The sequence below is a fragment of the Chelonia mydas genome, chromosome 7 (assembly GCF_015237465.2).
Source record: "Chelonia mydas isolate rCheMyd1 chromosome 7, rCheMyd1.pri.v2, whole genome shotgun sequence".
Taxonomy (NCBI): Eukaryota; Metazoa; Chordata; order Testudines; family Cheloniidae; genus Chelonia; species Chelonia mydas.
This window is the reverse complement of record NC_057853.1, coordinates 51,074,855-51,098,262: the sequence shown is the minus strand read 5'-3', so window position 1 is coordinate 51,098,262 and position 23,408 is coordinate 51,074,855. Positions and strand designations below refer to the sequence as shown.

General features: G+C 47.1%; 1 protein-coding gene across 9 annotated transcripts in view; it reads right to left on the bottom strand.

Moving 5' to 3' along the window:
* FANCD2 (FA complementation group D2) overlaps positions 1 to 23,408 on the bottom strand; it is a 191,760-nt gene that overhangs the window by 27,266 nt on the left and 141,086 nt on the right. For 8 of the 9 annotated variants that reach the window (XM_037903424.2, XM_043550844.1, XM_043550843.1 and 5 more), the window contains 2 exons: positions 1,760 to 1,853; positions 120 to 191 (listed from right to left, as the gene is read on the bottom strand). The exons of the other annotated variant lie outside the window; for it this stretch is intronic. In XM_037903424.2, the coding sequence (XP_037759352.1) occupies positions 120 to 191; positions 1,760 to 1,853 (166 nt within the window). The remainder of the gene's footprint in view (positions 1 to 119; positions 192 to 1,759; positions 1,854 to 23,408) is intronic. 9 annotated transcript variants of the gene reach the window in all.

The following is a 23,408-nucleotide window of genomic DNA, read 5'->3' as shown; positions in this document are numbered from 1 at the left end:
ACGATCACAGACCATTTCTCCAACATAGTGTAAGTCACATTGTTTTCCTTGCATGCTCAGGCATGGATGGGTGGGACTCTGCTGGGAAGGTGAAAGGAAGGAAAGATGAATGTGCTCACCTTGACCAAGTTAACAAGGATATGGAAATCCCGCACCGCCATGTTCCAGTGCAGCAGCTTCTCTAGCTGTACCTGGGGAGTGACAACACAGTAATCCAGTCCTGTTGTCCACACAGAGCCATTGCATTTCCCTTCATATTACTGGGTGCTACTACAGTATGCACTGTGCCTGCAGACAGAGGGTAAAGAGCCCAGATCCTGCCAGAGCCTGAGGCATCACTGCTGTGCAAAGGGGAAGGGACATGTTTGAGAAACAGTGTTTGAGATCCTACATCTTAAAAGACTCCACAAACATTTACCCATGAAAGTCAAAATCATTCAGTAGCCATTCCAGCTTTCCTCACCTGCCAGATTTATACTCTCTCCATCTGATAAATGTATCTTTCTATTCACCCTGGAAACAGCCGGGGAGAAACCACTTTCCCGCTCACGAGCAGAATCCACAGCCACACATTCAGCCACGTGGCCGTTCAGACACAAAACACAACCCCCCCCCCCCCCACATCATTTGCTAAAACTACTAGATAAGTTTGTTGCCCATGAAAACACAGAAGACAATGTCTGGAAAGAAGCAAGCTCCACCAGTGCCCAGGCCCATAAAATGACTGGGAATTAATCATGTACAATCCACCTACTTGATCCCAACATATGCTCCCTATTCAAAAATTCCTTCTTACTCCTAGATGGGTGCAGGACCTACCTATTCCACTTAATTTTACTAAGTTTAGTCCTGTTTTCTGGCAATGCATGTTTTCAAAGATTCCGAGGCCAGAAGGGACACTGTGATTATCCAGTCTGACCTCCTGTATAACACAGGCCAGAGAACTGCCCCAAAATAATTCCTAGAGCAGATATTTCAGAAAAACAGTCAATCTAGATATAAATTCCATGGTTAATTACTCTCACTCTTAAAAATTTATGCCTTATTTCAAGCCTAAATTTGTCTAGTTTCAACTTCCAGCCATTGGACTGTGTTATACCTTTTTCTGACTGACTGAAGAGCCCATTATTAAATATTTGTTTCCCATTGTCATACTTATGGATTGTAATGCAGTCACCCCTTAGCCTTCTCTTTGTTACATTAAATATATTGAGCTCCTTGAGTCTACCACTATAAGGCAGGTTTTCTAACCCTTTAATCATTCTTGTGACTCTTCTCTGAACCCTCTCTAATTTATCAACAACATTATTGAACTGTGGGTACCAGAACAGGATGCATTATTCCAGCAATGGTTTGCACCAATACCAAAGAGAAAGATAAAATAACCTCTCTACTCCTATTCACGATTCCCCTATTTCTGCATCCTAGGATCACATTAGCTCACAGTGGACCTCATGTTCAACTGATTATCCCTAAATCCTTTTCAGAGTCACTGCTTCCCAGTATATAGTCCCCCACCCTGTAAGTATGGCCTACATTCTTTGTTGCTGGGTTAACGGGGAATTTGGCCAGGGTACCAGCTAGCTATTAAGCAGTTTGGTAGACTGCCATACTCAAAAGGTTATTTTGTGTGTCTGTGTTTCGGCTACCTGCCAGGACATCATTCTTAAGACACTACTACTGTAGCATTTTCCTGCAGTTTCCTGGCTTGTGTTTTGTAAATCCCTGCTGGAGATCTCAGATGTGTTTGCTGGCCTACCTCCCTTGAGTCCGATGGTTTCCCAGCAGGAATGCTTCTCACTGAATTCTCCAGCTGAGCCATCATCACTTGGAAGAAAACCGGAAATGTCTGCCTGGAGAGAAAAGAGCCAAGAGCCCATTAAAGACTTATGGGCAGCTGTTTGTGCATCTGGTTGGGGTGCTTGTTAGGGGCTTATTCCTTCACCCGCTCACTTCCCTGGTCCTTCTCGCATGAACAGAGAGCAACAATACCCAAAGTCCAAAGGTGCAAACAATTTGATGTTTATTGGGGTGAACTTCCAGCAAGCAATGATTCCAATTTCCTTCCTTAGTGTCCCCCTTCCCAGCTCTGACACCACAGAGCCTTACACCTGTGTCCCTGTTCCCATTCCCCCCTTTAGCAAAACATGATTCCAATTTCCTCCCCCTTAGCAAAACATGATTCCAATTCCCCCACCCCCATTCCCCTGCTTTCTTCCTGATTGACTGCAGACTATATAGTAAAACCTGAGTTCTGCTTAGCTATACCTTAACCAATCATTTTACTGAAATTTAACTAACTAATCCTAACATATTGTAACATGTTTCAGAGTAACAGCCATGTTACTCTGAGAGTTACCAAAAGAAACTACAGCATTTGCTCAAGAAATTCCCTGAAAAAGCACAAGATCAAATCTGCACAGACACACCCCTGGAACCCTGACCTGGGATATTCTATCTACTACCCAAGATCCATAAACCTGGAAATCCTGGGCGCCCCATCATCTCAGGCATTGGCACCCTGACAGCAGGATTGTCTGGCTATGTAGACTCCCTCCTCAGGCCCTACGCTACCAGCACTCCCAGCTACCTTCAAGATACCACTGACTTCCTGAGGAAACTACAATCCATCGGTGATCTTCCTGATAACACCATCCTGGCCACTATGGATGTAGAAGCCCTCTACACCAACATTCCACACAAAGATGGACTACAAGCCATCAGGAACACTATCCCCGATAATGTCACGGCTAATCTGGTGGCTGAACTTTGTGACTTTGTCCTTACCCATAACTATTTTACATTTGGGGACAACGTATACCTTCAAATCAGCGGCACTGCTATGGGTACCCGCATGGCCCCACAGTATGCCAACATTTTTATGGCTGACTTAGAACAACGCTTCCTCAGCTCTCGTCCCCTAACGCCCCTACTCTACTTGCGCTATATTGATGACATCTTCATCATCTGGACCCATGGAAAAGAAGCCCTTGAGGAATTCCACCATGATTTCAACAATTTCCATCCCACCATCAACCTCAGCCTGGTCCAGTCCACACAAGAGATCCACTTCCTGGACACTACAGTGCTAATAAACGATGGTCACATAAACACCACCCTATACCAGAAACCTACTGACCGCTATTCCTACCTACATGCCTCCAGCTTTCACCCTGACCACACCACACGATCCATTGTCTACAGCCAAGCTCTGCGATACAACTGCATTTACTCCAACCCCTCAGACAGAGACAAACACCTACAAGATCTCTATCAAGCATTCTTACAACTACAATACCCACCTGCAGAAGTGAAGAAACAGATTGATAGAGCCAGAAGAGTTCCCAGAAGTCACCTACTACAGGACAGGTCTAACAAAGATAATAACAGAACGCCACTAGCCGTCACCTTCAGCCCCCAACTAAAACCCTTCCAACGCATTATCAAGGATCTACAACCTATCCTGAAGGATGACTCAACACTCTCACAAATCTTGGGAGACAGGCCAGTCCTTGCTTACAGACAGCCCCCCAGCCTGAAGCGAATACTCACCAGCAACCACAGACCACGCAACAGAACCACTAACGCAGGAACCTATCCTTGCAACAAAGCCCGTTGCCAACTGTGCCCACATATCTATTCAGGGGACACCATCACAGGGCCTAATAACATCAGCCACACTCTCAGAGGCTCGTTCACCTGCACATCTACCAATGTGATATATGCCATCATGTGCCAGCAATGCCCCTCTGCCATGTACATTGGTCAAACTGGACAGTCTCTACGTAAAAGAATAAATGGACACAAATCAGATGTCAAGAATTATAACATTCATAAACCAGTCGGAGAACACTTCAATCTCTCTGGTCACGCGATTACAGACATGAAAGTTGCGATATTACAACAGAAAAACTTCAAATCCAGACTCCAGCGAGAGACTGCTGAATTGAAATTCATTTGCAAATTGGATACAATTAACTTAGGCTTGAATAGAGACTGGGAGTGGCTAAGTCATTATGCAAGGTAACCTATTTCCCCTTGTTTTTTCCTACTCCCCCTCCTCAGACGTTCTTGTTAAACCCTGGATTTGTGCTGGAAATGGCCCACCTTGATTATCATACACACTGTAAGGAGAGTGATCACTTTAGATAAGCTATTACCAACAGGAGAGTGGGTTTGTTGGGGGGGGGGGGGGGACCTGGATTTGTGCTGGAAATGGCCCACTTTGATTATCATACACATTGTAAGGAGAGTGATCACTTTACATAAGCTATTACCAGCAGGAGAGTGGGGTGGGGGGAGAGAAAACCTTTTGTAGTGATAATCACCCATTTTTTCATGGTTTGTGTGTATAAAAACATCTTTTGTATTTTCCACAGTATGCATCCAATGAAGTGAGTTGTAGCTCACGAAAGCTTATGCTCAAATAAATTGGTTAGTCTCTAAGGTGCCACAAGTACTCCTTTTCTTATTGTAACATGATTATTTAACCAATTATATCCCAGCACCTTAATTAGTTTACACCCAGCAAAATTAATTATACAGCAGACAGAAACAATCACAGAACCAGACAGAGATTATACAGACAAACAATAGGGAAATGGGGACTACAGTGACAGAACACAGAAATGAGGATTTCACATCCCAGCTATTGACAAGTGAGTTCTTGCCAGACAGGAAGCTATCAAACTAAGTTTCCTTTTACATCTTCCTGGCACTCCCCTTTCTCTGGAGATGATAGGCATTATCAGGACAGGATTGTATTCCTACCAGCCCAATAGCACCTTATTTCAATGTGACTAGTTTGGAATGTAAGGATGTGACCGTTCGCTTCCTAGCTTATGGCTGCCTCTGCTGCTTAGCCAAAGGCCTTAGCCTAAGAACAGGGCCTCAGACTGTCACAGTAAGAGAAGGCCCTTACACCGGCAGACAGTGATTTTGATTCTTTCTTTTATACCTCTATAACTAGCTAAGTAATAAGAATACCCCTAAATTCTTAGAGTATAGGCCTTTACAGACAGGCCTGAATATCTATATCCTAACAGTGCTTATCCCCTGCGTAGTCTGAAAACTCAAGAGGCCAGCGGGGTTGGACAAACCATTTGTCATGCAACAGCAGTGGGGTAGTCACTTAGGTGCACTGAACCAGTGCAACTCATCCAGAGCAGGTCTTAGTGCTGAGTACTGAGTTCTTAACAACTTTACCCAACTGAAAGTTGGCAGTATTTATAACCTGGTTAGCATCTAAACAACTAGATAAGATGGGAGCAAGGCCTAGCATAAGACCCACCAGGACAAATATCTACATTCAATGACAAAATACATTAATGCAGAGTTACGGCTGCTTGGTAGGATGTCATCCCCTTGCAGAATGGTGAGCTGAGGAAAAAAGACAGTTACCTTTTCGTAACTGGTGTTCTTCAAGTTGGGTTGCTCATGTCCATTCCACAATAGGTGTGTGTGCTTGCCACATGCACCGGTGCCGCAAATTTTTCCCCTAGCAGTACCCGTAGGGGAGCAGCCCTAGCAGCCCCTGGAGTGGCGCCACCATGGCGTGGTATAAGGGGTACTGCATGCTCCACCCACCTGCAGTTCCTTCTTGCCAGACAACTCCGACGGTGGGGAAGGAGGGTGGGATGTGGAATGGACATGAGCAACATATCTCGAAGAACACCAGTTACGGAAAAGGTAACTGTCTTTTCTTCTTCGAGTGATTGCTCATGTGCATTCCACAATAGATGATTCCAAGCTATATCTGTTGGAGGTGGGTAGGAGTTCACAGAAACTCGGGACGGAGCACTGCCCTGCCGAACCCGGCGTCCTCCCTCGTCTGGGAGATGATTGCATAATGTGAGGTGAACACGTGGACCGATGACCAAGTAGCAGCCCTACAAATGTCCTGAATAGGGACGTGAGCCAGAAAGGCGGCCGACGAGGCTTGCGCCCTTGTCGAGTGTGCTCTCACAGTCGGTGGTAGGGGAACTCCCACCAGGTCATAACAAGTACAGATTCATGAAGTGATCCAGCTGGAGAGACGCTGAGTGGAGATCAGCTAAACCTTCATACGTTCACAACTGTGAAGACTCCCTGAATGATTTTGTTCATTCCATGTAAAAAGCCAGGGCCCGTCTCACATCTAGCATGTGGAGATGGCACTCCTCACTAGTAGCATGGGGCTTGGGACAGAGCACCGGAAAGAAAATGTCCTGGCTCATATGATAGGCGGAGACCAACTTAGGGAGGAACGAAGGGTGTGGGCAGAGCTGGACCTTATCTTTATGAAATACCATGTACAGGGGTTTGGAGGTCAGGGCGTGGAGCTCTGAGAACCTCCTAGAAGATAAGATTGCCACAAGAAAGGCTACTTTCCAGAAAGGTAGGACCAGGAGCATATAGCAAGTGGCTCAAATGGAGGCCTTGTCAGCCTAGCCAGAACCAAGTTCAGGTCCCACTGTGGGACCGGGGGTCTAATGTAAGGAAAGAGGTGATCCAAGCCCTTAAGGAATTGGCCGGTCATGGCGTGAGAAAACACTGTGTGGCCCTGGACTGGAAGGCCAATATGGCTGCCAGATGCACTTTGATGGATGAGGGCACTAGGCCTTGGCCTCTGAGATAAAGGAGGTAATCCAGTATATGCTAGAGCGAGCAGTCACTGGAGAGACGTTGTGATCAGCGGCCCACCAGGAGAACCTTGACCATTTTGCCAGGTAGGCCTGATGCATGGAGGGCCTCCTGCATTCCAGGAGGACTCGCTGGACACCCTCGGAGCAGGTCCCCTCCTCGTGGCCTAGCCATTGAGCAACCATGTTGTGAGGTGGAGGCAACCTTGGTCCCGAGAGAGAAGGTCGGGCGGGTTGGCAGCAGCCACGGGGGGGGGCAATGGACAGGCTTGTAAGAGTCCCATACCAGTGCTGCCTGGGCCATGCCGGGGCGATCATGAGGACGCGAGCCCTGTCTGTCTACTTTTTCCAGGACCTTGCTGATCAGCGGAATTGGGGAAAAAGTATATAGAAGCTGACCCGACTAGGACAGAAGGAAGCCGTCGGAAATTGCCCCCTTTCCCAGGCCCTTCCTGGAGCCGAACCGAGGGCACCGGCACTTGTCTGGTTGCGAAGAGGTCCACTTGGGGAGTGCCCCACGATTGGAGGATCATGTGCGCCAACTCCAGGTGCAACGACCATTCATTTTGGGAGGAGAAGTCCCGACTCAGGCGATCTGCCCAAGAGTTCCGGATGCCCTGTAAGTGGTGGGCTTCCAAGTTGATATTGTGGGCTATGCAGAAGTCCCACTGCCGGAGGGCTTCCTGGCAGAGGGCTGAGAAGCGGGCCCCACCTTGCCTGTTGATGTAGGACCTCGAGTTCTTGTTGTCCATTAGAACTCTGACTACCTTGCCCGTAAGGCACAAGCGAAAGGTCACGCAGGCCAGATGGACCGCCCTGAGTTCTTTGACGTTTATATGCAGGGCTAGTTCCTGCGTGTACCACAGGCCTTGGGTCTGGAGGTTTACCACATGGGCTCCCCACCCCAAGTCCGATGCATCGGACACCAATTCTATAGTTGGGGGACAGCTCCTGAACGGGACCCCTTGGAGTATGTACGGGGAGGCTAGTACGGTCTTGGGTACAGTGAGGACTTTGTCCAGCCTGTCTCTGGACTGAGAGAACATCGAGGTCAGGCAGAGCTGAAGGGCCCGCATCCTGAGTCTGGCATGATATACCAGGTACGTGCATGCCAACATGTGACCCAGGAGTTGGAGGCACGCCCTGGCAGTTGTCATGGGAAACCTTGTGATCACCCTGATGAGCTCCTTCAAGGTTTCGAACCTGTCTGGCGGGAGGGAAGCTCTGGTCGATGTCGTGTCAAGGATCGCGCCAATGAACTCTATTAGTTGTACCAGTACAAACATGGATTTGGTGTTGTTTACCAGCAGCCCCAGCATGGTGCATGTGGATAGGAGGAGTGTTACATGGTCCTGTACCTGTGATCTGGAGCTGCCTTTGACCAGCCAGTCGTTGAGGTAGGGGAAGATCTGGACCCCCCGATGACTGAGGTAGGTTGCCACCAGAGACATACACTTTGTGAACGCTCTGGGTGCCATCAAGAGGCCAAATGGGAGGACAGTAAACTGGTAGTGTTCCTGTCCTACCATGAAGCGACTGCTATCCCAGGATGGGGACGAGTAACAGCATTGTGAGCGGTGCCAGGCTTGAGACCTTGAGTCCGGTGTAGAGGAGCAGGAGTACCGTCTGTAATGGCTGCTCCACGAACAGCTCTGTCGGGCCGATCCGCGACAGCCGGTTGCTGGCGATCTATGCCTGGGGCTGTGGGAGCAGTGCCCTGTTGGGGACCTCAACTGGGACGAAGAGCATGAGCGGCATTGACATCAGTACCGTGAGGGGCTACGGTGGCTTCTTGGAGTCAGCAACCTCTGGTGCCGTCAGTCCCAGTCCCAGTGGGCCATGCTCTGACCTCGAGGACTGCACTCTCTCGATGCAGAGAGGTGCCTCAAATCCCTTCTGCTCAGCACCCAGCCAGACAATCTAGTGGGATTGACGGGGACTGGTGCGGGCTGTGAGCAGGGTGGTCACTCTGCGGAGAACGGTGTCAGGAACCTTCCCTCGACCGTGAGCAGTATCGCCCGGGTGGTGACTGTGGCAGTCCAAGTGCTGGCTTGCCTCTGGAACTGGGAGCCGCTGGGGTCCGTGCAGTCGGTACCGGGAGAGACATTACGTATCGAGCCGCCTGCAGGGCCACCGGCATAGAGGGCACCCATATGTGGCCACTGGAGTCCGCAGAGGGCGTCTCGGAGTGGGCTGGGCTACTCCGCTCTACTTGAGTCGGAGGCCACAAGGTCGAGGGGAATAGAGAGATGCCCAACGCGGGTCTAGTCTCACCCCCAGCCTTGCCCCGGTGCCTTGATGTAGAAGATCTCTTCTTTGTCTTCATAGAGTGTCCCATGGATGGGGAGAGGTACCAGCTGGTGGAAGGCACCGATGGGTTGCCATGCACTGATGCTGCAGTGCTTGGTGCCGACTCGGAACGGCGTAGCGGTGTCAGGGTCCAGGCCGACTCCATCAATATGGCTTGGAGTCGTACGTCCCACTCCTCCTTAGTCCGAGGCTTAAATGATCTGCAAATTTTGCAGTGGTTGCTGAGGTTGGTTTCTCCAAGTAGCTAGTGAGTGGATCACTCATGAGCATAGGCCGTTTACAAGTGTCGCACGACTTAAAGCCCATGGCGTGGGGCATGCCCCGACACGACCCGGGCGCACTTCTCTATCTATATAACTCTAACTTTTTTTTTTTTTTAAACTACAGGTACTAACTATCTATGAACTAAATGACAATCCAAACAGGGAAAGCTACAGCAGAGAGCTGGAGCACAGCAGTTCTGAAGCACCTTCACTGGCAGCAAGAAGGAACTGAGAGTGGGGAGAGAGTGTAGCGCCCCTTATACCGCGCCATGGTGGTGCCACTCCAAGGGTCGCTAGGGGAAAAACTTCCAGCACCGGTGCACGTGGCGAGCAAGCACACCTATTGTGGAATGCACTCAAAGAAGAACTTAAACTTCTGAAAACCAGGAAATGCAGAGCTAAAGTTGTCCGTGCAACCTTAACTCTGCCCTTGTTCAGCAGTGTGCCAATATGCCTCATTAATGTTGATTTTCAATAAGAACACTGAAAAAGCTCCAGAAGACTGGAAGAAAGCTAATATTGTGCCAATGTTTGAAAAGGTCAATGGGATGACTGAGGCCAGTCAGTCTCACATTGATCCCAGGCACAATAATGGAGCAGCTGGTATGGGATTTGATTAATAAAGAATTAAAGGAGGGTAATATAATTAATGCTATTCAGCATGGGTTTATGGAAAATAGATCCTGTCAAACTAATTTGAAATCTTTTTTGGTAATTATAAGTTTGTTTGATAAAGGTAATAGTGTTGATGTAATATCCTTAGACTTCTGTAAGGCACTGAGTTGGTACCGTATGATATTTTGACTAAAAACCTAGAAATATATCAAATTAACATGGCACATATTAAATGGATTAAAAGCTGGCTAACTGATGTATCTCAAAATCTAATTGTAAGTGGAGAATAATCACCAAACAGGTGTTTTTCTAGTGGGGTCCCGCAGGGATCGGTTCTTGGCCCTTCTCTATTTAACATTTTTATTTAAAACTTGGAAGAAAATAGAAAATCATTACTGTCATTTGCAGATGACACAAAAATTGGGGGAGTGGTAAATAATGAAGAGTACAGGCCACTGACAGAGTGATCTGTATCACTTGGTAAACTGGGCACAAGAAAACAATATGTGTTTTAATATAGCAAAATGTAAATGTATACATCTAGGAATAAAGAATATAGGCTGTACTTATAGAATGGGGAATCTACCCTGGGAAGCAGTGGCTCTGAAAAAGATTTGGGGGTCATGGTGGATAATCAGCTGAGCATGAGCTCCCAGTGTGATGCTATGGCCAAAAGGTTATTTGACACTGGTACGGCCGCTGATGGAATAATGTATTAAGTTCTGTTGCCCACCATTCAATAAGGATGTTGATAAATTGGAGAGGGCTCTGAGAAGAGCCACAGGAAGCATTAAAGGATTAGAAAAAACAGTTATAGTGAGAGACTCAAGGAGATCAATCTATTTAGCTTAATAAAGAAAAGGTTAAGGGGTGACTTCACAATTTTTAAATCTAGATTGGCTGTTTTTCTAGAAGATCTGCTCTAGGAATTATTTTGGGAAGTTCTCTTGCCTGTGTTATACAGGAGGTCAGACTAGATGATCACCATGGTACCAGCTGGCCTTGGAATCTATGAACACACATACCTTACTCTTCCAAGCCCACAGTTCACCTCCTTTTACAACCCATTCACTCTCACCCATAGGATTCCATCTTACACTATTAAAGGACAAAAAAGCATAGACTCGTACTTAACATAGTCCCCAGAAAGAATGTAACATGTACAGATTTAAGAACCACTTCACAACTTCTTAAAATTCCCTTACATTTGCTCACAAGATACCATCTCTACATACACCATCACTTAACTATCATTAAACTTTTGGAATCCTGTCATATTCCACCTTACTGCTGACGGTACCTATTCTAATGAAAGCCTCATACCCAGCTACAGACATAGCGTACACAAATTCTCCATAGAAATGAGGCATACCACATGCACCTTTTCCCTTTCCTCACACACATTAAAGGGTGAAAAACATACATCTGATCATATCATGACAGCTCCATCACACAGATTTCCCAAACACACCTCTACCAAGCAGAGCTAACTACTGCCTCCACCATTCAGAGAGACAAGGTGGGTGAGGTAATATCTTTTACTGGACCAACTTCTGTGGAATAAAATGTATTACCTTACTCACTTTGTCTCTCTAACATCCTGGGATCAACACAGATACAAAAACACTGCATCTACCATTAAGGACAGCTACACTTGACAATGACCACACTCACTTTACCTGGAGTACATGCAGACAATAAATGCATAGACTGCTCTGGTACCTCAGTTTATTACTGACAATAGCCTTTCTAATGAAACCCCTCTGCCCTGCTAATTATATCATGTACACAATTCTATAACGAAATGCTGCATAGTAGTACTCCTGGGGGAATTCTGCAATAAAAAATAAAATATTCTGTGCACTTTTTAAAATTTTGCAAAATTCTGCATATTTTATTTGTCAAAATAACATAATATAATCACACCAGTTTCAATTATTTTTGGTCATTTATTTCAAAATACCTGTCAGCACGTATGTCTGTAACAATACATACAACAAAAAAGATTCAGAAAATGTTTTTTGACAAATACATTCCTTAATAGGCATCTTAATACTGAACTCTGAGTAATAATTCTAAACTACAATAATAATTTAATAATCTAATCTAAAAATCTAACAATTTTAAACTACAATACAGAACCATATTTCCTGCACCCTTCAGAAGCAGTGTAAAGGCTTGGGGGAGTCAGAGGTAACGGAGGAGCCAAGGGAGAGGGAAGTAAATTGCTGGAAAGGAGCCTGGGTGTGAACTTGGAGGGTTGTTGGGTATGGGTGGGAAAAGTATGGAACGGGTTTTTTTGGGGTGCAGGGAGGGATTGTTAGGGAGCTTCACCCATGCAGACCCTGGCTGACCCTTCTGTATTGTAGCCACGCCCATTCAGTCAGCACATCTGCCCTTGTCCCCATGTGTTCCAGCACCCCCTTGTGTCCTTCCTCCCCCACTCAGACACCCACTTCTCCCATCCCTATGTGGCCCTGCACCCCCTCTCCCTGTCCCTATGTGGGTCTGTATCCCCTCCCCCATCCCCATGTGTCTCTGTGGCCCCACTCAACCACCCTCCGTCCCTATGTAGCTCTTCACCCCCTCCCGCATCACCATGTGGCCCTGCACCTCCCTCCCCTGTGACCCTGTGCCTCCACTCCCATTCAGTCTCTGCCCCAGTCTGTCCTCCCCCACTAGTCCTTAGGAGCCCTGTCTGACCCCTCAGCAGCCCCATGCTGTCTGTCTCCCCATAGCCCCCGTCTCCTGACTTGGCCTGACAGGTGCTGCAAAGAAGGCACTGCAGGCTCTTTCTCTTCCCTAGCTGGCAGGGAGCTGCTGCTGTGTTCTAGCGCCGCAGCACCCTCTGTTGGGCAAAAGGCTGCAGAAGCTATTTTCTGTTGGGAGCTGCTGCTGTTCTTGTGGCACAGCACCCTCTGATGGGCAAAAGGCAGAACTGCAACAACATTTCAGCAGAAGCTTTTTGCTGTGCAAAGAATTTAAAATATATGTGGCTCATTAATTATGCATGCATGCAGTAGCGCAGAATTCCCCCAGGAGTAATAGTAGTTACTGAAGACACACATGCAGCTCTTCTCTTTGCTCACACGCAGTGGGCGCAAAACACAGAATATCAGGGTTGGAAGGGACCTCCAACCCCCTGCTCAAAGCAGGACCAATCCCCAATTTTTGCCCCGATCCCTAAATGGCCCCCTCAAGGATTGAACTCACAACGCCTGGGTTCAGCAGGTCAATGCTCAAACCACTGAGCTATCCCTCCCCCCGCCTCAAGTAATCCACACATCCTCATAGCACAAACAAACCTTTACCAAGCAGGCCAACTACTGCCTCCACTGTTTACTGTAGGTACACCTAACACACCTGAACCTGGAACGTATACAAAGAATTACCATTGACTACTGCCACCACCAGGAGTATGGAGGGAAGGTGGCATGACCAACCTTCCCCCCTCCGCTTTTTGGTCCTTTAACAGTGTTAGACGGAATCTTGTGGGCTGTACAAGGAGGTGAAATGGGGGGTTGGCAGAGTAAACTCTGCATTTCCTGGTTTTCACAAGTTTGAGTTTTGCTTGGATCAATGTTCTGCAGGGAGACAACATGCCATTAAGCAATTTTAACTTTGTATTAACATAGTTATTTTTCCATTGAATTTCCTAGTTTTTTAAACAGGAAATGTTTTTAAATAGGGAGGAGTTAGCAGTCATTTAGGCAGTTGTACATAGCATGTCCCATAATTTGCATACTGAGCCAAATCAGCCTGTAGTCAGTAACCCCATGCCATGGTGTACGCCTTGCTCTCTTGTGAACTTATCCAGCCTCATGATCCAGGAATCATCCAGAATACACACACTGGCAACCCCATCAGAACACACATTTATTTTCCTTCAGCGATCAAGGTACTTGCACTGCAAGTTCCAAACCATTGCACCACATGTCTTTGGAACAGCATATCACTCTGCCCAAAGATCAGGAAGTAGTCATCTGTCTGCCCACTCTTTCCCTCCTGACTCCTCAAGGCTAGTAAAATACAGATTTTCTCACACAACCAATCCATGGCTTGCCTACCACCCATCCTCATTGTGCGACCCCTCTCCCGCCATCCCCCGTCTCCCCCCAAAAGTCCTCTATCTTTGGCTCTTTCCCATCCATATAACAAAAATTTTGGTAAGACCTGTGGCTGACCATTCTGCTGTGTTCACAGTAAATCTCCCTATGTAATAAAAACATGTTATATTATCACAGAGACAACTTGTGACAAACAACATGAGTTATTACATGTTTATTGCACAGGCACACAAAGGTTCAGACTAGCAATGTCAGTGGTGGAGTGTTCACCAGGGCAATGGCATCAACACATTCCCTCATGCCACCCAGGCAACCATACAGTGGCTGCAGATAAACCATCTTGCAGTTTTTTCTTTATTGGTGCAAGCTAGGGCTGTTGATTAATCGCAGTTAACTCACGCAATTAACAAAAAAAAAATTGTGATTAAAAATTAATCACAATCGCACTATTACACAATTGAATACCAATTGAAATTTATTAAATATTTTGGATGTTTTTCTACATTTTCAAATATATTGATTTCGATTACAACACAAAATACAAAGTGTAAGGTGCTCACTTTATATTATTATTTTGATTACAAATATTTGCACTGTAAAAATGATAAAAGAAATAGTATTTTTCAATTCACCTCATACAAGTACTGTAGTGCAATCTTTTTATTGTGAAAGTGCAACTTACAAATGTAGATTTTTTTTTGTTACATAACTGCTCTCAAAAACAAAACAGTGTAAAACTTTAGAGGCTACAAGTCCACTCAGTCCTACTTCTTGTTCAGCCAATCGCTAAGACAAACAAGTTTGTTTACATTAATGGGAGATACTGCTGCCTGCTTCTTATTTACAATGTCATCTGAAAGTGAGAACAGGAGTTCACATGGCACTTTTGTAGCTGGCATTGCAAGGTATTTACGTGCCAGAAATGCTAAACATTTGTATGCCTCTTGTCAAGGCTAATTCCCCACTCTGGCACTTCGAGTGCAGAAGGTGGGGGCCTGCAAGGATTCTAAAAATTAATACTGGCCACTCCAGACTTGTATTAAACTCCCAAGGTTACAGCTTTTCTCTGACCTTGGATTGGTAGATGTTGCCACCACCCAAGTGCAGAACCCCTTTGAGAGCCCAGGAAGGCGCACTGAGGAATTCCTTTCTTCCTCAAGCCCTTTCATCCCCGCTGCCCTCCCCCAGTGAAGAGCTGAGAAAGAAAAAAAAAAAGGAAATTATCTGTTGCCACCAGCTAATTAAACAACATGTGTACAAACCTCTTAAGACACAAAAATCCAATTCTGTTCTTATAAAAGATAAATTTTATTAATAAAAAAAGAAATAAAATATATCTGGGAACTCAGGCTATTGCTAGATTTTAAAAGAGCAACTACAAGAATTAAGCACCAAGAATAGCTTTCTTGAGGTCCAGCTTAAAGGTTACAAGCAAAAAAAAAAACAAAACCACCTGGGGTTAGCACAGAAGAATTCACAAGCCATAACAAAATACAAGGGATAAACCTAATCGTGTCTTCCTAGACATTTCCTGATCTACTTACATGTCTGGGATTTTAAATGAGTAGTTTCTAGGCATGATACTGATGATTTTTCCATATCTGGCCTAAGCTTGTTACAGCATAGCTGTTGCCCTGTCTGCCTCTCCCCAGGAGAACAACAGACAGACAGACAAAAGGGGAGTCTTTTTTCAATTTTAAAAAGTTCTAGCCTTCCCATTGGCTCTTTTGGCCAGTTACCCACTCACTTCCTTTTACCTATGCATAGCAGTGAGACTTTTTAACCCTTTACAGTTAGAGTAATTAGAGAACAGCTACTAAGAGGGATTTTATAGCTACTGGCTGGCTGGGTATCCATAAAAAGGAGCTACCCCCCACCTTCATTTATCACACCCCTTTCATGCTTTGGCCATGCTTTCATGCTGATGATGCTAGTTAAAAAAAGAATGCATCACTTAAATTTGTGACTGTACTCCTTGGAGGGAGAATTGTATGTCTCCTGCTGTTTTACCCGCATTCTGCGTATATTTCTTGTTATAGCAGTCTCAGATGATGACCCAGCACATGTTCGTTTTAAGAACACTTTCACAGCAGATTTGACAAAACGCAAAGAAGGTACCAACGTGAGATTTCTAAAGATAGCTACAGCACTCCACCCAAGATTTAAGAATCCGAAGTGCCTTCCAAAATCTGAGAGGGACGAGGTGTGGAGCATGATTTCAGAAGTCTTAAAAGAGGAACACTCCGATGTGGAAACTACAAAACCCGAACCACCAAAAAAGAAAATCAACCTTCTGCTGGTGGCTTCAGACTCAGATGATTAAAATGAACATGCATCGGTCCGCTCTGCTTTTAATCGTTATTGAGCAGAACCTGTCATCAGCATGGACACATGTCCCCTGAAATGGTGGTTGAAGATGAAGGGACATACGAATCATTAGTGTATCTGGCTCGTAAGTATCTTGTGACCCCATCTACAACACTGCCATGCGAACGCCTGTTCTCACTTTCAGGTAACATTGTACACAAGAAGCGGGCACCATTATCTCCTGCAAATTGTAACCAAACTTGTTTGTATGAGCAATTGGCTGAAGTAGGACTGAGTGGACTTGTAGGCTCTAAAGATTTACATTGTTTTATTTTTTAATGCAGTTTTTTTTTTAAACATAAACATTTGTAAGTTCAAATGTCACGATAAAGAGATTGCACTACAGTACTGTATGAGGTGAATTGAAAAATACTATTTCTTTTGTTTTTTACAGTGCAAATATTTGTAATAAAAATAAATATAAAGGGAGCACTGTACACTTTGTATTCTGTGTTGTAACTGGTTTCAGTTTAGTGTTAGTCTGTATCCGCAAAAAGAAAAGGAGGACTTGTGGCACCTTACAGACTAACAAATTTATTTAAGCATAAGCTTTCGTGAGCTACAGCTCACTTCATCGGATGCACAAAGTACAAAGACAGGTAGCTAATAGGAATGTTTTGTCTGAAACATCAGGGGGAAAGTACAAGGGGAGGTAACAAATATCTCATGAAACATGTAAGGTGATACGTAAATTCTTTATCCCAGATTATTTGTCTCAGTTTATAAATGTTGGAATACCTTGCCTTAACCTTTTGGCCAGCCTAGGGGGGAACGGAAAGTCCCACCATTCACTGAGCTGCATCCCTTGTCACAGACATACATGTCTTAGTATCCTCGTAGAGTCTGACAGGTGCTATTATCTTGCTTCGTCGACAATTAACCTGGCCAGGCACCTTCATACCTTAACGGATCTTGTGGTCATTGGGCAGTTCAACTGAGGTCTGCTGTGCCAAGTATCTGCGCAGTGCTGGGACAGCACACAAAGAACACACACACGCAGCCAAACATCTAACAGCAGTTGATATGGAGATGTGTTGTATACACCATGTCCACAGCATTATGGTCACCGTACACAGGGAGTATGACTTGCTCCTCCTTGTTAGTTTATGTGGAACATGCAGGCCACATTGTCCATCATGATCTCTATTGCCTTGTTTTTGATCAGAGGCAGGAAACACGTGTAAGCATTGCGAACTGCTCACAGTTCCAGAACATTTATGTGCAGTGTTGATTCCGAAGAAAACCATCTCCCCTGGATGGTCAGATTGTCTAAGTGGGCACCCCACCCCAGTAGGGAGGTGTCTATTGTGATTATCAGTTCGGGGGAGTCTGTAGAAAAGGGATACCTGCACACACATTGTGCGAGCGGTTCCACCACTGCAGGGAGTCTTTTGACTTTTGCTGGCATGTTTAAAAGTTTTTTCAGACTGTGTTTGTGTGGGAGGTACACCGTCCTGAGCCACCCCTGCAGGCAACACATGCTCAGTCTGGCTTGTCGGACAACATAAGCAGTCGCTGACATGTGTCCCAGTAATCAAATGCAAATCTTGGCAGATGTTTCTGGACTGCTCACTGTGGTATTGATCAGGCTCACTAGGGTGACGAATCTGTGAAATGGTAAAGAGGCTTTCACTTCTAGCAAGTTTAGATGGGCCCCAATGAATTCCAGTTCTTGAACAGTGTTAATGTTGACTTTTGAAGGTTTATTTGCAGGCCAAGGTTTGTGAAGCATGACATTGTCTTTTGTGTGGAGTCGACGACTTCTTTCCGAGTGGGAGCCTTGAGGAGGCAATTGTCTAAATATTGGTATATTATTACCCCTTGCTTGCATAGGTGGGCTGCTGCCACTATCAGAACTTTGGAAAACACTGGGGGAGCTATGGAAAGGCCAAAGGGCAGTACCGTGTATTGATAGTTATCCTGCCCAAGGACAAATCGGAGGAATCGTCTGTGTGCTGGATGAATGGTGACACGAAAATAAGTATATTGCAGGCAGGGAGGGCTGCAAATCAATCCCCTTGTTCCAGAGCTGGAATGATTGTTGCTAAAGTAACCACCCAGAATCATTGTGTTTTGACAAATTTGTTTAGGTTCCTGAGACTGAGAATAGGTCTCCATCCCCCAGACTTTTACTGGGTTAAAAAATAAAGGGAATAGAACCCTTTCCCTCTTTGTTGTAGCAGCACTGGTTCTACTTCACTGAGTTGTAGAAGGTACTCTACTTCCTGTCTCAGGAGGAGCTTGTGAGAGGGGTCCCTGAGAAGGGATGGGGAGGGATGGTGGGTAGGGGGGATGGAGAAGAACTGGATGGAGTATCCTGTTTTGATTATTTCCAGTACCCATTTGTCAGAAGTGATGGTTTTTGCCATATTGGGTAGAATGGTATTAGATGACCTGTATAATGGATGGTTGATGGAGAGTGGTGTCAGCGCTGGTAAATGGGGGAGGTCTGCCAAGCCCTCGACCAAACCTTCAAATTTGATGTTTAGGGATAGGTCGTTGTGGTGTGGTGGGTTGAGAAGAATTTGTTCTATGTTTGGGTGGCCTTTGTCTGTGCCACTAAGGATTGTATTGTCTCTGGGTCTGCATATAGGGAGCCTGTTTAGGACATTGAGAGGTGGAATACATACCCTGTTTACGTTTCGTTGCAGGTGTGTATATGCCAAGAGATCTGAGAGTGGCTCTCGAATCCATTAGTGAGTGGAGGGATTTGTCGGTCTTACCTGTGACGTTTCGGACCCTCTAGGGGGAGGTCCTCTACTGTGGATTGCACCTCCCTTCACCTCGACAAGTGAAGCCAGGAGGCTCGGTGCACTACAATGGCAGTAGTGATGGCCTTAGCTGCCGTATCAGCAGAATCCAAAGATTCCTGAAGGGCCGTGCAGGCCAAGAGGTGTCCTTCTGGGATGAGTGATGTAAACTGTTCTCTTTTTTCTTCAGATATGCAGTCAATAAATTCAGATAGTTTGGAATAATTTGTGTGGTTGTATTTTGTCATTGGGACTTCATAATTAGTGATTATAAAAAGTGTTATAAAAAGCCAGTCAGCTGAGAACCAGCTGAGCGGCGAACAGCAGAGAGACTTATAGAGGGAGTTTGCCTGGGGACAGCCCACTGAGGATTACATCTTGCCGGCTTCTCTGAGTAGTTACTACAACTCCTGAGGAAGCTCGTAGAAGGAAGGTAATATGGATGGGGAGTGTTCAGCTGTTGTGACCTGCACTGGATGTGCCATGTTTGTCTTTCTTCCACAGGACAGAAGCGACTTTGTCTGTACAAAGTGCAAGCTGGTCTCCATATTGGAAGAGAAGGTTCAAGGTCTGGAGAAACAAGTATCGACCCTGCGTTGCGTAAGAGAAACTGAAGATTTCCTGGACAGACGTCAGGATATGATTCTACGGACACAATGTTCTGAAGATTCAGAGCAGGCTGCACAGTGGGGACAGAAGGACGGTGAAGAAATTTGGCAGCACGTGAACTCCAGAAGAAGAAAGGGGAGCACTCATGTACCAGCAACGCAGATACAGGTAAGCAACCGTTTTCATGTTCTCTCCACAGGTACTAATGTGGAGAGTGGACTAGATGATACATCTGAGGGAAGGGAACAGAAGGAGACTCCGCCGATTGGAAGGCATGAGATGCACTGTCCTAGGGATGGGGGTTCCACGACCACCCACCGGGTCTCCACTTGAAGAAGAACCAGCTGAGATTGGGCCTTGTTTTAGTTCTGGCTGTTTTGGACACCTCCAGAGGCAGTGCCCCGCCATGGACTGCTCCTTTGGCAAAGTTTATGCCAGAGAAACCTGCGCCTGCCAGTACCCCAACCCCTGCCAGCCTTGATGGGAGGATGATGGATGCTCTGGTGGACGCCAGCTGCAGATAAACTGTGGTGCGGAAGTGCCTCTTCCCGGATAATGACCTGATCCATGGCCCAATCCGACTTCGCTGCATCCATGCGGATGTGAAAGCGTATCCAAGCGCTCAACTATCCCTAATGATAGATAGGATAACCTGGCTGATGACTGTGGGGGTCGCCCTGAAGTTCCCATCCCCCATCATCCTCGGGTGGGACTGGCCAGAATTCAGCCAGGTCCTACATGTTGCGACCTTACAGACCGGGAGGGATAGCTCAGTGGTTTGAGCATTGGCCTGCTAAACCCAGGGTTGTGAGTTCAATCCTTGAGGGGGCCATTTAGGGATCTGGGGCAAAAATTGGGGATTGGACCTGCTTTGAGCAGCGGGTTGGACTAGATGACCTCCAGAGGTCCCTTCCAACCCTGAGATTCTATGATCTATGACTGCTCCAGACCAGCTGGCCTTCAAGGGGGACCCCCTTGAGGATGACTATGAAGGGCCTGAAGGGAGCCTCCCAGGGAACCCTCCGGACACGCAGGAGCGAAGGCTTACCAACCCTCAAGACGTCGTTCTGACCCAGCCGGAAGATAAAGACCCTCCTGTTTGTAGGGAGGTGAACTTCAGCCGAGACCAGAGAACGGACCCCACCTTGAGTAGGGCACATCACAGTTGGTTTATGTCAAAGGAGTCACTACGGGCCCATGGTGCACAACCCAGTGGCCACGCTTCAAACTGGATGGTGAATGCCTCTACGAGGTTTCCCAGGACCCTTGCACCCACAAGCCTCGAACCCAGCTGGTTGTACCCCATTGTCACCGATGGGCAGTGTTGAGGATGGCCCACGACTTCCAGGCCGCTGGCCATTTGGGCCAAGAAAAGACCATAGCCTGGATTTTGTCCAGGTTCTTCTGGCGGGGGGTGTACCAGGACATTAAGAACTTTTGTGCCTCCAGCCCAGATTGCCAGCAGGCAGTGCCCACAGGAATCCCAAAGGCCCCCCTGGTGTCCTTGTCGGTGATGGGGACACCATTTGAAAGGGTTGCCATGGACCTGCTAAGGACCCCTTATGAAGAGTGTGGCTGGCTACCGCTACATCCTGGTAGTCATGGTCTATGCCAGCTTCCCCGAGGCTGTCCCCTTGTGGTCCACCACTGCACAGAGCATTGCTGCCAAGCTTCTAAAAATCTTTGCTTGGGTAGGCTTACCTAGTGAGATCCTAACTGACTAGGGAACGAATTTCACCTCCTGGCTGCTTCGTGAAGTGTGCAGTCTCCTAGGGATCCGAAAATTGTGAACCTCAGTTTACCACCCTCAGACAAATGGCCTCATCAAGAGGTTCAATTGGACCCTCCAGGGGGTGTTACGGAAGTTCCCCCTGGAGGAGTTGCGCCATTGGGACCGACTCCTTCCACCTTTGCTGCTTGCGATTCGGGAGCCATTCTATCCAATTCTCCCATTCGAGCTGCTTTATGGGATCCAGCTGTGGGGGCTGCTAGACCTGATGCAGGAAACCTGGGAGCAGACCCCATCCCCAACCCAGGAGCTCCTTCAATACGTCCTGTTACTGCATGAGAACCTGACACGAACCAGGGACCTAGAGAAGGAAAATCTGTAGGCTGCCCAGGGGGCCCAAGCCCGAACTTACAACTAGGGAGCCCAAGCACGGATCTTTGAACCCGGGGACTGGGTCCTTGTGTTGCTCCCCTCTGAGGAGTCCAAACTGCTAGCCTGGTGGCAAGGCCCCTATGAAATCATCCGCCAAGATGACCCTGTTACTTATGAGGTCTACCAGCCGGAGTGACGGATGTGGAGATTGGGGGTTCCCCTGAATAGGGAGACCCAGATTGTGGGTTGCTGCAGTGGGCAGAACCCCTGGGTAAAGAGCACCGGGGTCCAGGAGGGACACGGGGACCAGTGGCAGGCGAGACATCTGCTGGCAGAGGGCGCTCCGGGGCTGGAAAGAGCTAATTCCCTGGACAACCAGCAGGAGGCACCACGCCAGTGAGTCGCTGCCCCACCACAACCCTGTAAAATTACCTTCCATCCTGATTTTACAGAGGTGCTTCTTTTACTTTTTTCTTTATAATAAAGTTCTGCTTTTAATAACCTGATTGGTTTTTAGTGTCCTAAAAGGGTCTGGTCTGTGCTCACCTTGTTTATCTATTTGGTTGGTATATTATTTTCAAGCCTCCCCAGAAAAGGGGGTGAAGAGGCTTGGGGGGATATTTTGGGGAAACAGGAACTCCAAGTGGTCCTTTTCCTGAATCTTTGTCTAACTCACTTGATTGTGGCAGCAGAACTGTCCAAAGACAAGGAAGGATTTGTGCCTTGGGGAAGTTTTTAACCTAAGCTGGTAGAAATAAGCTTATGGGGCCTTTCAGGAGGGTGCCCACATCTGTACCCCAGAGTTCAGAGTGGGGAGGGAACCCTGACAGAGGCCTTCACCCAGACATTCACAGCAGTACCGGGGCAGACCAAGCTGACACCCCACCCCGCCCAGGGAGGTAGTTTGTGAAAACACCCAACCTCTCCCACTCCACCTGTGGAACAAGAGGTGCTGGTGATGCTGAAGCTAGGGGGTCATAGAACAGTCGCAAAGTGAGTGGTGCAACGCCACTGTGCTTGTCCCTAAGCCAGACTGGACCTGGTGATTCTGTACTGATTTCTGGAGTTAATACCATTTCTAAATTCGACACATGCCCAATGCCCCAGGTAGACAAACTCCTTGACCATTTGGGTGAAGCACACTATATCACTACCCTGGACTTGACGAAGGTGTACTGGCAGATCCCACTGGACCCAAGCTCAAAGGAGGAGACAGCCTTCACTATCTCCAGTGGGCTCTACCAGTTTACCCACATGTCTTTTGGACTCTATGGGGCCCCTGCAACCTTACAGTGTTTGATGGATCACCTGCTCTAGTCACAATTTGAGTGTGCTGCGGCCTACCTGGATGATGTCATGATCTACAGCCATCACTGGGAGGAGCACCTGAGCCAGATCGTGGAGGTCCTACGGACCCTCTGAGCCACAGGACTGATGGCTAACCCCAAGAAATGCTGAATCGGCTACCAGGAGGCCACCTACTTGGGGTACGTCCTGGGACAGGGGAAGGTGTGCCCCCTAGTCGGGAAGATCCAGGCCATTCAAGAACACCCCACCCCAACCACAAAGAAACAAGTGAGGCAATTCCTGGGGCTGGTAGGCTACTACCGCCGCTTCATTCCCAACTTTCCCTTGATTGCTGACCCCCTGACGCAACTCCTAACAAAGGACCAGCCGCAGCACATCCACAGGTCCCCCGAGTGTGC